Here is a 15224-nt window from a genome sequence, read left to right on the forward strand (position 1 = left end):
TTTGCTAGCAGAAGTGCTGTGTCACCAAAACGTGTTTCAGTTTTTAATGATGTGAGTCTAGGATATAGTCCCAGTAGACAATGCACCATCGTGTCCCAATGTTGACGCCCTACCAGGGGCACAAGGGTTTACACATAATAAGTGTGCAATGCGGGGCATGACCATACCGCGTGCAGTAAATACACGCTGTCAGTACAGGCATAAGGAAGGGAGTGCAGGGAAGATTATGTGTAGTTTTGAGGGCATGAGGTGAGCCCTGTGAAATAATGAATACTGAATTAATTTGAACCGCGTGTTACGAGGCATTAGGCTGGGATACTCATCCGAAAGCTCCATTCTTTGTCATGTGGTACACAGCCAAGATCTGCCTCCCATTGGACCCTCAGTGGTCTAAGTGAAACAGATAAGCCCTTACAAAGCCATTAGGCTAAATGTCTGCCAGTCCCCATTTCGTATACTGTTTGAACAAAGCATGTATGCCTGGTTCAGAACCATTGGTAACCAATGTGTACGAATATAGCGTAGAATGTGGGTGTGTGTAATTAAAAGGGTCCCAGGCAGGCCATGGAGCTGTGTGCAGTCTTGATGGAAAAGTACCAAGCCATCTTCAAACAGATCTCCAACTGTAGTTACTTCCACTGCTCCCCATGGCATTAATCTCACCAATTTGTGCCTGCCCAATGGAGTAGGCAGACCGCACAAAGGAACACTCAGGGCATAAGGTGAGGTTTTGTGTGATATGAAGCACAGCCCTCCAATACTGTAGAGCATTTCAGAGGAGCTTAGGAAGTGTAAGGGGGTGTGCAGCTCCCAGCAGCAGTAGACTGTGTAGTCAACCAGCATTCAACATCGGTTGTGAGTAACCTATTTCTTGTAGGTGTATCCCAGCAAGACAGTGGGAGAGCCACTGCAGCTGTGCTCCAAAACAATAAGATCGGAAATAAGGGGCTCCCAGTCCGCTACCGTACAGTAGTAGTTGCAATTTTTGAAGGCGTCATATATAAGGGCCCCATATTACATCAAGTAGGAGGGAGTGAAGGTTTTTGAAAACCTTACCCGGAATTAATACAGGTAGACCGTCAAAAAAGGTCAAGTAGTTTTGGCAGCATGAAAATCTTAGAAATGGCCAGTCAGTCTGCTACTGATTGGGGTAATGTGACAGAGAATGTCACTTGCGCCTTAGTGGGGAAACAGCCTTAATCAAGTTCCTGTCCAACAGGTCCGCAGGGGATCTATATAACTGAAAATCCAAGGTAGCGGAATGTTTGTAGTGCGACAGGTATAACCCGCATACCCATGTGAATTGTGTCTTGGTGGATGGTGTCTCGGAAGGAGAAGGTATAGGACTCTGCATGGTTGATCAGTAGGCTGGATAAAGTCTCAAAGGCCTGCAGGCGAGTGGCGATTTGGCGCAAGATCCATACTGAGGTTTTGGGTATAAACCAATATATCATCTGCATTTAAGGAGATTGCATGGGCTTGGGGGCCTCGCAGAATACACCAAATCTCTGCCTCCTGTCAAAGATTTTGAGCAAGATGTTCCATGGGCAGTACGAACAACAACGGTGACAATGGGTACCCGTGTTGTGTACCCTTGCCTATAGTATACTCCATGGAAATGTGTGCATCAAGTTTTAGCCCTTGCAGAAGGTACGGTATATAATCATTTAACCCACTTAGTAAAGACTGAGGTGTATTGAAGAGCTGTGAAAGACTGTGAACATACAATCCCAATCGAATTAATCAAAGGCCTGCTGGAGGTTTAGTGATAGGCAGCCGGCGTCTGGGAAGTCATCATGTGCAATTTCCACCGAGGCCTGGCCAGGCTTGAGCAGTAAAGTGACTAGGACTTCTTTGGCGATTGGAGATAATGCACCCTCTTCCAAGGACGTATTATATAATAACTCAAGCTTCTGGACCAATCGGGAGGCAAAAGTAGAGTAAAATTCAACAGGCAAGGCGTCTATGTCAGGTGTTTTGTTGCATGCCATCTCACTTATGGCAGTACGTATTTCCCCTGTGGACCGAGAGGCTCCTAATGATTCACGTACACAGCTGGTGTGATCTATGGAAGTCTCAGATTACCCAGAAAGGTGTCCCTGTCTGAGACTGGCACGGGAGGTCGGGCTTTGTATTGCTCAGTGTAGTAGGAGCAGAAAGCCTCATTGATATTCACTTGTGTGGTGTATGGAATCCCTGAAAGTGAGGTAATGTTCAATATTGGGGTAGGAGATACTGGTGGCTGTATCGCTTTAGCTAGTAATGTACCCGCCCTATCACCTTCAGAATGCATCTTTTGTAGATATGTTTTTATAGTCAACGATTCTCAACTTCTCCAAGAGCTCTGCGTGTTCTATTCTCGGGTGCTGGTGGTCAACAAATTGGCTAGGATCATGTGCCTTCTTACGTTCAAGGCACCCCAACAGTGCCTCTGTAGTTTTCAACTCTTGGATGAAAGGAGGCCGAGCACCCATTATGGTAGCTATGGATACTCCTCTTATCACTATTTTGAAAGCTTCCCACTCGATAAGTGACGAAGAAGCCATTACTTTATTGTTGGCAAAATAGGAGTCTACGCGGTACCAAAGGTGTCGCAGAAGACCGTATCATCATGCAGTGTGGGCTGCATTCGCCATGATGGAATTGGCGCTGGGATTCTACCACATGTCAGTACAACTTCCAGGGGAATGTGGTCAGAGAAAGATTTTCCCAGTAAATTTCCCAACTATGTGTGATGTATACAGGATACAATCTAATTGCGTATGTAGGTAATGTGGGGGAGAAAAGAAGGAATATTCACGTATGCTCCTATTGTGTTCTCTCCAAATATCAAGTAAGGACCAGCTGGATACCCAGCTTATCAAGGCTCCCGTGTGTGGCAGAGGAGGGTGAGAGCAGTCAAGATCGATATCTAAGACTGCATTAAAGTCTTGTATCAGCAATGGGATATGCACCCATTCTGCAAGAATGGAGGATATACGTTGGAGGAAAAGCTCTTGATCGGTGTTTGGTGCATATATGCTGACTAAAACTAAACATTTTACCATTCAGGAACCCCCGGACAAAGACATTTCGCCCAAGGACATCAGCCCTGACGTCTTGTGTCTCAAAAGGAATTTCAGTTCGCAACCACAAAGCTGCCCAGCAGGCAAACCTGGAATACGCAGTATTGAATAAGTGATCCTATTTGGTTCGCAGTTTTGCCACTTCAGGGGTAGCAAGGTGGTCTCCTGTGAACAAACTGTAGTCGCCTTCCAGGGGTGTAGCTGTGCCAGTACTCGATTCCTTTGGTGGACTGATCCCAATCCCCTTACATTCCAAGTGTCTATCTAAAAGTGTTGTAGTTGACATGAGCACGCATAATTGCCAGTCAGGGTGGTAGGGACCTCCTTGATGAGACTAAATGCACAACAGGCAGAGTAACTAAATAAAACTACAAAACTAATATACCCTTAATACTAGGTCCAATAGAACCTCAGGTCCAATCATTAAACAACTAAAGAAACATTTGCTACTACAAAAGGAAGACATTTGGCAATTGCTTACTGGGGGGGGGAGGGGGGGGGGCGGCAACCTTTGGTCGTAAGAAGTGTGGTTTATTTTGAAAGGTTCCCCTGCACAGGCACCTCAAGAATCACAGCTGAAGACCTACTTACAGAACTAGAGAACAGTATACTTGGGTTAAGTAACCCCAACTCTCAGGCATGGGGAACCTAGAATATGCCTGCGAGGGAAATGGCCTGTTTGACAGACAAGCAATAACTGCTATAATACAAAAAAACGACTAATGGCCACCAAAATTAACCCACTGTATCCACACCATGTCCCCTCTTCCCACCATCTGCTTCCCACAATTGGTGTCAAAAAAAGAAAAGGGTGGGGTGGGACGGGACGGGATAGGAATAGTTAAGTAAGAGGGAGGGAGAGGGTGGGGTGGGGGAAGGCAGGGGGGAAGCACTTAGAACACTCATCTGAGACATCTACCAGAGGTGGTAGTAGGACCAAGACATAATTTAAGTTAATAAATCAGCAGGTTGAGGTGTTACCATAGGAAATAGTGGCAAGCATGCGTTAGAGTCCGAGTTGGTGCAAACCGAGGAGCTGAAAGACAGCTGACGACACTGCAAACCCAGTAAGGACAGCTCTCCGGCCCTCGAGGGCCTGCTGTGGAGATAGTGCTGGACCAAAGGCCAACCCACGTGGCTGTCCATGTTTACGCAAGCGAGAAGGTATCTGCTGTTTTCCAGGAGGACAGTCAGTGGGAGGATGTTAGGATAAATCTGTTCCATCCAATCCCATGCAGATGGAACAAAATGATGGGGAGTCAAAAATACGGATTTCTGGTTAAGTAATACTTTCAATCACGCCGGATACATCAATGCATAGGTAAGACCTTCTGCGCGCAGCTGTTTTTTGACTAACTCAAAGGAAACATGTCTCCTTTGTACCTTCAAGGTATAATCTGAGGACAAAGATATGATTGGATTGCCTACTGTTATGGAGGCCTTTTCCCTGGCCTACTGGAGATAGTGTCACGGTCTCTGAAATAGACAATATGTGCAATCATTTGGCGTAGTGGTGTTCCAAGGGGGGGGGGGGGGCTGGTCGGCACCCCATGTGCACGTTCTACAGCAAACAGTGCGGAAAGCCCCGGCTGGGCTACTGATGTCTGGAGCCAGTGTTCAATGTATTGTGTCGGATTAGAGCCCTCCAGCCCCTCCGGTATACCTATAATGCGCACATAATTACAACATGTGCATCCCTCTGGTTCCTCTCCTTTCACATTGAGGGCGGCGAGTTCCCTTTGGAGTTCTGAGATGGTCATGGAGTGAGAGTCCGGCTCTGAGGCAAATTTAGACATAGTAGTTTCAACTGCCATCACTTTTTCTGAAAGTTTGCCGTGATCATAACGCAGGATCCCAAAACCAGCAAACAAAAAGTCAATGCGATGTTTAATTGCAGTCCTAGAGTCTCTAATTTCTTTGAGTATCATATCTAGTTTATCTAGCAAGGGCACCAAGTCTGTGGGTGGGACATAGTCCTCCAGAGTATGGGTGGTGGAGCTATCAGAAGGACTATATTGGGATGGTCTCCGACCATGTGGTGATCCTGGTTTGGCAGACTTAGTGCGCCCCATGACAGTGACTTTTGAGACCGCGTAATGCGGTCAGAGGTGTCCATGTAGGTACCGACCATATGTCAATCCAGGATATCAATTGCTAATTTAAACACCCCAGCCAGTAGGAATGCACAAGTAAGGGCCTCAGTGTTGTGTTCTAGCATAAAAGCCCTGTGCCTGATGGAGGTGCTCTCCCACAAGCTTGCCAGGTGATGACTGTTGGGGCTATGTTGTGCTCAGGAGAAGGGGCTGGGCTGTATACAGACCAGGATGCAGCAGAGGCAGCCACTAGAGGGCGTCAGGCCCACATCTATTTCCTAGTTATGTGGATTGCAATTGTCAAGAACAATTACCATCCACATACGTTGTTTTGTAATTTAAAAAAACAGTGCTTTAAGCCTGTGCCATGTACTACCCTTGGAGTCTGGCTGCCTCTCATTCTTTCTGAGATGAGATTTAGGCAGCCAAGCACAACTGTGGGGGACACCTGCGCAGGTGAGCATGTGCAGCACAACTGTTATTATTTTTTTTTTTAACTACAATCCATAAGCAGGCTAAGGGCTGACCTAGTGCCAGCCCTCGCCTACAATTTTCAGGGGGGGTTGAAGAGACCTCCCATTCATAACGCCATCAGCATCATATTTGCAAGTACTCCCAGCCATCTAGGGCACAAGCCCTGTATTCCCGGAACTGACAGACAATCATTTTACAGGCTGCAGGCAACACCCTTTCAAAACTCGTCACCCGTGACCTATTGGGAAGAGGTGTTACTTGTAGTGTGTGAAGGACTGAGGACATGTGACTCGAGGTCACAGTTAGGAGAGTGTGACCCCGAGCCACATGTATGCTGTAAACAGATACACTGTGCATGCTTTAGCAGGCACAGAGTATATGTTTAGAGCACGTGATTTGGCACTTGAAGTGCTCCCTTTGTATGCTTTTAACTTGCGGGAGTGTTTCACTTTAGTATATCCGTTCATATCACTATACTTAGAGGTATTTATTAACAGTTTTAATAAATGCCTCTCAGTATAGGGATATAAACTGATGACTAAAGTGAAACATTCCTGCATGTTAAAAGCACACAAAGGAAGCGCTTTTAAATATGCTAGTTCTGGATTTGTGCATCCTAATCTCACATATTTAAAAGCCTCTTGTATGCTTCAACATGTGGGAGCGTTTTACTTCACACCACTTTACACCAGTACAGTCCATCAGTTTAGATCACTGGGAGGCATTTATTAAAACGGTCAATAAATGCCTCTCAGTCTAGTGATATGAATGGATGTGCTAAAGTGAAACACACCTGCATGTTAAAATCAAACACAGGAGCCCATTTAAATATGCCAGTTCTGGAAGTTTGTATCCTGAACTAACATACTTAAAAGCCTATTGTATGCTTATAACCTGTGGGAGCGTTGCACTTCAGTACAACAGTTTGCATTACTATATTTAGAGGCATTTCTTAAAACTGTTAATAAATGCCTCTTAGTGTAGTGATAACAACGGATGAGCTAAAGTGAAACACTCCTGCATGCTAAAAGCATACAAAAGTCACCCCTCCATTTAAAAATCCTGACAGCTGCCACTGCCAGAATGGCTACTGCTGCCTCTTCGAACTCAGGCCGACAGCCCTCGATGTGTAGCAGTTCCTGGCCACTATGCCGATTAAAGAATCCAGGGACAATCTATCCTGAGCACACTCAGGATATGGAACCTGCTGACCCCCTCCTGTTGGTCTGGAGCCACCAAGCAGTCGCACTGGCAAGTATGTGGTAGATAGGCCCAGACTTTAATGGAGCATTTCTGAAAAGAGGGGGAAGAGGGTGTCAGCTATTCACAGATTTTGAGACAGGATTCCGGTCTCTAGCCGCCCTAGTGTGTGTCCAGAGGGGCCAGTGCAGGGGCTGTGATTGTGCAGGTGCCAGGGAGGCAAGGCCGCTGCTACCTACCACTGACCCAGGAAGTGCCAACTTATGTAGTGCACCTCATACGGCCACAGCTGTCAGCCTGGCTCTCTACCCCACAGCACACACCACAAGGCAGCTCTTGCGCAACTCACCGCACACTGCCTCTAAGCTCACTGCCGTTTTACTCTGCAGCTGGGGCCCTGGTCTCAGCTGCGCTTCTGTCTCTGTGGTCATTGCTCCTCACCTTCGGAGTAGTGTCCCCACTGGTCCGATGACACATCCTCCACTTATCGCCGTAGCTGTGCCCACCACAGCCCGCAGCAAGTGCTATCTGCCAGCTCCCAGTTGACCACAGGCACTCTTACTTCTCCGCCAGGGCAGGTGTACGGGTCACTAGGTGGGCCACCATAAGTTCACCAGAGGGGGGGTGGGTGTCCCCCTCCTGCTTCAGCCTCGGGTCCAGCAGTCACTCCCAGCCAGTTGCAGGGATACTCAGGCCAGCCGCACCGTCCACAGTACACAGGCCAAGGCGGGCCTCGCAATCTCTGCAGCATTCACGCTCGCTATCCCTCCATCGGTGTAATCACTAGGTGCCATCACTGTATCCCTTCATTGTGGGGGTGTTGGGGGTCGTGATTATGGCAATTATTGTAGCAGATTAATGCAGATTCTCGGGTGCCCAGCAGGAGCTCTAGAGAGAGATGCCCCCCATAGAGGGAGAACTTAGTCTGGGAAAAGGACTCCCCTCCTAAAGACTCCTGAATTTCAAGACATAAAGTGCACTTATTGCCCTTTCCTAATATATCAATGATGGATGGGTGACGTGCCCTACCCAATAACACACAATGCCCCACAATCCATTGGTTTTGGGGTCTACAAGGAAGAGTTATAGATAGCCTAAAGAGTTAATAATGGTGCCAAGCAAGTTTGTTCAGTTAGAGATGGCAGCATGGACATGCTGTGCATGGATTACCTAGGTCTCAAAAGAGAAAGGCTCTTCAATATCTTTGCTATTGATGCCACCAACCCTCCCATTATAAAGGCCAGGTTCAGTGGACCTGTCTTTTTTTGCCCTTCACTTGTACTTCCTGGGCCATGTGAAACCAGTGTGCTGCATTTGATAGCTTGCATCTACAGTTACTTGTTGCTCCAGATATTTTTCAGTACAATAGACAGCCACAGTGGCCCTGAATCTCCACTTCAACACACCAGAATAACAATGTATCTTCTGAGCACCAACCTAGGCATTATATGGTGAGACCTAGTGCTTTGGAAGGTTAGGTCAGTCCATCTCTTACTAGCAGAATACCAGGACATAGCCACCAATACCCTATTCAGTGTTCAGACCATACAGTGCACGAGTCCATAGAGACTTCAAGCAACCAAGATAAACAACTGATTGTACATGACAAATCAACAAAACCCCATTGTTCATTATGGGTCATTTAAAAGTGTTTATCAAAGAAATAAGAAGAGATGAAGTGTCAGTCTTCAGGCACTGTAGAGTGGAAGATGGCTGGGATTGAAGTCTCCTGCTTCCCTGGGTTTTCACTCTCTTTGACCCTGGTACCACTCACACTGCCATCCTCTGATTGTGACTCGCTGAAAACCTGATTCTGCAGTCAACCACTGCCTCTCTTAGCAACTCTTTGCTCTTCTTGCGGAGTCAATACACTGTTCCCCAACATGCAACTTACTGCCCACTAATTCTCCACTTTCCTGGTCTATACCTTACAGGCCCTGCCCAGTTTATCATTCTCATTCGAACCTGATCTACTGCCCAATGTCCTAGGACAGTTGCCTACTATCCCTCCACCTATTTGGTGCCAATTGCTGCAGCTCTGTTGCTAATAGTAACCTAGTCCAAAGCCTATTCACCTAACTAACCCAGAGGTTCAATGGCCCACTGCACACACAAGATCACATCAAATGCCCACTGCTCTCGTTATCTAGCCCTTTGCGCCTAGAAGCCCAATACCACATCTGGTCTAGTGCTCACTGCAACCCCTCTCCAGTTCCATTTCCCTTTAATTATGTACGTTTCTATCCCACATTCTACTTTATTTCTCTTATCTAATAAACCTTGCTGCAGCTCTCACCTGTCTGATGTCTGGGTCCGTAACTTCATTTGAATTAATATAGGCCCCTAAGGCCCCAAAAGCAACAGCCAATGTGAAGAGGCAAAGGATAAAGGTAACATGGGGAGGGCGCTGCTCACAGCAAGCCAAGACGTTTTCACCCAATGGACAGGTAACCATGGCAGCCAGGACAATCACCAGGTGAACAACAGCATCCTTTATCCGACCTCAAAAGAGAAAGAAGATAAGTTGTTAGTTGAAAGACATCTTCCATTATCTGTGGATGAAATGACATAGAACAGTCAAAGAAACAATGATAGGGCACTTGTATACATGAAATGCTATGCAGAATACAGGAGGACAGGGGGAGGGTATATATAAGTTGTTAGACAAAATAATTTACCCTTTATCTCCTCAACTTCTGGATTTGCATTCTTTTAGCCCACTCGTCTCACTCCTCAGCATTTCCTGCGATTGCCAGTAATTCCTGCCTAGTCATCACCCCGGTACCAAAATTCCTTCTCCTTCACAATTTATTTCCACTCTCTGGAACAGCGGATTGAGCAAAGTGACTTAGAGTTACAATTTAAATTCTGCTCCTCTAGTGCCTGCATCTGACCAGCAACAGTTATGACTTGTTTTGATCTCCTCAACACTATTTGTTCAGCACTTCCACCTCCATGGTTTACTCCTGTGCTCACCCCTTTTTCACATCTGAATTTCATGCTTTTGGCTTCAAATGCTTGTATGTCAAAACTGGATAGTGCCCCTACTGTACATAGGTGCACATTCTTCCCTCAGTTTATTTGCATGGTTGTTAGACTGTGTAGTGGTGTAGAATAGATACCACACAGGAGCATGTGTCCTCTATGCTACATCTTTAGCTTGCATTTAGGTGGAAACAACGTGGACGGTTTGCTTTCCTCAAGGTATAATTCCCTCCTAAGCACTGCACGGTTTACTGTCTTGTACCAAGGTATATCTAACATTTAAAAGTCTTTCTACTTGGTGAATTCTCACGTTTAATTTTTTTTGTAACATTGGAAAGGATCACGGGTCAAGAGTACATGAGTACGTGTGAGTGTCACATCTGCATGAGGCATGCCCAGCTCTTGGAATGGTAGACCTCACAGTGTAGCAGGACATAGGCCCAGGACAAGAGTATCTCTTCAGAACAAAGATGCTGTCAGTGTTTTCCTATCTTCCAAGGAAATGCATGGCCAGGAATATCTCCATAGCTTTTCAGTGTTTTTAGTTTGCCTTAAACTGCAAAGACCATGTTCCGGTCCAAAATTAGGATTTGTTCTTAAGTTTTAAAACCATTCCTGTAAGAACATCCAAAAAAGGGGTGAACCTGGGAAGTAGCACCCAAAAAACACACTATGTAGTCCTGTTAAGCAGACAACTGATCAGTCCATCTGCATACCCTTTAGGGTTGCTGGCCAGAAAATGTTTCAGTAAAATGCCCTGATGGACCTTACAGCCAAACTCCTCACCACCAGAGAGCTGATCTATGGATAAAGACAAGCTTTAAAACTATCTATGACAGGAGCAGTTCAATCCAATTTAGCATTCTTTCCCTTCTGATGTATGAATCCAATCAGAAGTCACTCAGAAGGAAATTGAAACCGTTCCTCAGAAGCTCCTTTGAAAACAGCCAATTGCATATGCATAAACCACAGCTCTCGTATGGAGAGCACTTGATATTAAGATTCCCACATAAGCTAAACAAGAGACATTCTTAATAGTCTCTCAATCAGCATATTATTTAAATTCCTTACCACACTCATAGATGTTTCTAATCCCTCATAAACTGGCTTTCATCTGAGACCTCCTCTCAGCAATCCACGTGCTCCCGAACAGGCTATGCTGAGGCAGCACAGTTAGACTCTTAACAACCTCCATGTAGGAGGCTGGCCTGGCTTATAGTGGGTACCTTGTAGTACTTACACCTTGTGCCAGGTCCAGTTATCCCTTAGTAGAATAGAGGTGTTTCTGGAAGCTTAGGCTGATAGAGGTAGCTATGGCAAAACAGCTTAGGCTGAACTAGGAGACATGCAAAGCTCCTACTATACCACTTAAATCATATGCACAATATCATAAGAAAACACAATACTCAGAGTTACTAAAAATAAAGGTACTTTATTTTTATCACAATATGCCAAAAGTATCTCAGAGGATACCCTCACTTAGGAGGTAAGTAATATATACAAATTATATGTACACAAACCCAAAACAGGTAAGTAACAGTAAGAAACGTAGTGCAAACAATATAGAATCAAAATAGGATGCAATAGGTAGACATAAGTCTAGGGGCAACACAAACCATATACTCTAAAAGTGGAATGCGAACCACGAATGGACCCCAGACCTATGAGAGGTTGTAGAGGGTAGCTGGGACTGTAAGAAAAAAACAGTAAGGGTGTCCAAGATACCCCACCCCAAGACCCTGAAAAGTAGGAGAAAAGTTACCCTACTACCCCAGAAAGACAGAATAGTCGTGATAGGGGATTCTGCAAGAACCACGAGTACCAGCAAAACACTGAAGACAGATTCCTGGACCTGAGGACCTGTAAAGGAAGGGGACCAAGTCCAAGAGTCATGCAAGTGTCCGGTGGGGCAGGAGCCCACAAAACCCCGAATGAAGGTGCAAAAGGGCTGCCTCCGGGTGGAAGAAGCTGAAGATTCAGCAACAACGGAAGGTGCCAGGAACTTCCCCTTTGGTGAGAAGATGTCTCAATGCGTGCTGGAGGTTGCAGAAGTGTTTCCATGCAGAAATACCGCAAACAAGCCTTGCTAGCTGTAAGAGTCGCGGTTGAGGATTTTGGGTGCTGCTGGGGGCCAGGAAGGACCAGGATGTCGCCCCTTGGAGGAGGAGACAGAGGGGGCACTCAGCAACTCAGAGAGCCTCAGCAGAAGCAGGCAGCACCCGCAGAAGTACCGGAACAGGCATTTAGAAGATCGGAGGACAGTGGTCGACTCAGAGTCACAAAGGAGGGTCCTACGACGTCGGAGTCCAACTCAGCGAGTTGGGCAATGCAGGACGGAGTGCTGGGGACCCAGGCTAGGCTGTGCACAAAGGAATCCTTGGAAAAGTGCACAGAAGCCTGAGAAGCTGCAGATCACGCAGTACACAGGATTACTGTCTGGCGTGGGAAGGCAAGGACTTACCTCCACCAAAAGACACTTGGACCCAGCTCCTGTGTTCCAGGGACCATGCTCGTCAGGATGAGAGGGGACCCAGAGAACCGGTGATGCAGAAGTTTGGTGCCTGCGTTGGCAGGGGGAAGATTTCGTCGACCCACGGGAGATTTCTTCTTGGCTTCCAGTGCAGGGTGAAGGCAGACAGCCCTCAGAGCATGCACCACCAGGAAACAGTCGAGAAAGCCGTCAGGATGAGGTGCTACAATGTTGCTGGTAGTCTTGCTACTTTGTTGCGGTTTTGCAGGCGTCCTGGAGCAGTCAGCGGTCGATCCTTGGCAGAAGTCGAAGAGGGAAGTTCAGAGGAACTCTGGTGACCTCTTGCATTTGATATCTGAGGAATAGCCCAGAGGAGAGACCCTAAATAGCCAGAAAATGAGGTTTGGCTACTGAGAAAGGTGCTTACCTCTTTCAGTAGCCAAGCCTCCTATCAGGAGGGGTCTCTGACGTCACCTGCTGGCACTGGCCACTCAGAGCTGTCCATTGTGCCCCAACACCTCTGAATCCAAGATGGCAGAGGTCTGGGACACACTGGAGGAGCTCTGGGAGGTGCTGGTCAGGGGAGTGGTCACTCCCCTTTCCTTTGTCCAGTTTCGCGCCAGAGCAGGAATGGGGGATCCCTGAACCGGTGTAGACTGGCTTATGCAGAGATGGGCACCATCTGTGCCCATCAAAGCATTTCCAGGGGCTGGGGGAGGCTACTCCTCCCCAGCCCTTCACACCTATTTCCAAAGGGAGAGGGTGTAACACCCTCTCTCAGAGGAAATCCTTTGTTCTGCCTTCCTGGGACCAGGCTGCCCAGTCCCCAGGGAGGCAGAAACCTGTCTGAGGGGTTGGCAGCAGCTGCAGTGGAAACCCCGGAAAGGCAGTTTGGCAGTACCCGTGTTCTGTGCTAGAGACCCAGGGATGCATGGAATTGTCCCCCCAATACCAGCATGTTACATGGCCATGTTCGGAGTTATCATTGTGACGCTACATCTAGGTAGTGACCTATATGTAGTGCACGTGTGTAATGGTGTCCCCGCACTCACAAATTCTGGGGAATAAGCCCTGAACAATTTGGGGGCACCTTGGCTAGTGCCAGGGTGCCCACACACTAAGTAACTTGACACCTAACCTTCACCAAGTGAGGGTTAGACATATAGGTGACTTATAAGTTACTTATGTGCAGTGAAAAATGGCTGTGAAATAACATGGACGTTATTTCACTCAGGCTGCAGTGGCAGTCCTGTGTAAGAATTGTCTGAGCTCCCTATGGGTGGCAAAAGAAATGCTGCAGCCCATAGGGATCTCCTGGAACCCCAATACCCTGGGTATCCAGGTACCATATACAAGGGAATTATAAGGGTGTTCCAGTGTGCCAATGAGAATTGGTAAAATTAGTCACTAGCTTGCAGTGACAATTTTAGAAAGCAGAGAGAGCATAAACACTGAGGTTCTGGTTAGCAGAGCCTCAGTGATACAGTTAGGCACCACACAGGGAACACATACAGGGCATACATTATGAGCACTGGGGTCCTGCCTAGCAGGATCCCAGTGACACATGGGCAAAAACAAACACAAATACAGTGAAAATGGGGGTAACATGCCAGGCAAGATGGTACTTTCCTACACTCCACCAACAATTTAGTTCTCCAAGCTCTGTAAAATCAAAAGCTCTCTCAGCCACCCCCCAACATCATGCACCTTAAAAACACTGAGATAAAACCAATAAAAAGTATGCCACATCCTCATGAGCACAGCAATGCGTCATAACTGCCTACCTACACAGTACTGTATATTCACTAAAGCACATTTGGAATAACAATGGCTAGCTAACCGCCCAAGCCAAAATCAAAATTGAAAACTTATATAGAACACCAATTCAAACACAATATACAAACCACTTCTAAACTACACTTTGGAGAACTAGAAAAGTTATTGCAAAGAACATTACAGTTGAAGCATTTTTCCTCTACTACGTTCTATTCCAAACACCTGTTACATATTTTACTAACCTTCCTTGTTATACTTCTCTTTTCACCCTAAATTTAATAACTGTTGGCGTCTGATTGCCCATAGCACATGGATTGATAATTTAAAGCACTCTGAGTAATAGGCTTGGTCAAACTACGAGAAAAGAGCAAAGGGCTGTGTTCATCTTCTGAATGACATTGCACAGAAAACCGCTTTGTGTGTATTTATTGTTAGGCGGTTTCAAGACATTTAATCCTTTGAAAAACAGCCCAAGCTGATAACACTGATAGCAGGAAAAGTCTTTCATCGAAAGTAATTTAATCTTCTTTACGTGTTCCCCCAGTTTTAAACTATAGATCATTGGCCTCCGTTTAGCCACAGGGCTGCTGAACCAACACAGGCCATATGCTCTGTAAAACCTAAATTTATCCAGTCAGTGCAGATTCTGCTACAGTGGCCTGGTTAATACGAACATCTGACTCACTGACAGCTGTAACGTTTGCATCTGTGTCGGTAATTAATACTACAGCAAAGAATTGCCCCATTTACACCCTTATTTGTCAGCTCAAGCTGCACCGGTATCTGTCAATTGCTTGTTGCATCTGAAGTTTAAAATAAACATGTTAATTTACTATAGTTTGGATCTCAAGCAAGGAAAATGCAATCTGTGTCAAAATTATTTCTCAAATGTTGTTTTACCTGGAACACTCAAATATCAAAACTATTTTAATGATGGGACCTTTGATTCATGAGATGGCGCGCACCTTTTCAAACCACAGTAGCATAATGAGAAGCCCCCTTCACATAAAGTCCTTTTCACTCTTCTGCTAAAAACAGTTATTGTACACAACTCTGGACATTCCATAGCTAGCTGTCTTTAGTTCTATAAATAGTAATCATGGAATTCTGTTCAAGTGACACAGTACTACAACTCCCAGAAGACTATAACGTTAAATGAAG

The 15224-nt window shown here is 46.1% G+C and overlaps 1 protein-coding gene across 1 annotated transcript in view; it reads right to left on the reverse strand.

Annotated features, from left to right (window-relative positions):
• Positions 1 to 15224, reverse strand: part of TMEM219 (transmembrane protein 219) — a 211048-nt gene that overhangs the window by 163019 nt on the left and 32805 nt on the right. Inside the window, exon 2 of the mRNA XM_069201642.1 lies at positions 9129 to 9334. Within this exon, the coding sequence (XP_069057743.1) occupies positions 9129 to 9287 (159 nt within the window). The 5' untranslated portion in view covers positions 9288 to 9334. The remainder of the gene's footprint in view (positions 1 to 9128; positions 9335 to 15224) is intronic.

This window comes from Pleurodeles waltl, chromosome 7 (genome assembly GCF_031143425.1).
Source record: "Pleurodeles waltl isolate 20211129_DDA chromosome 7, aPleWal1.hap1.20221129, whole genome shotgun sequence".
NCBI classification, from domain to species: domain Eukaryota; kingdom Metazoa; phylum Chordata; class Amphibia; order Caudata; family Salamandridae; genus Pleurodeles; species Pleurodeles waltl.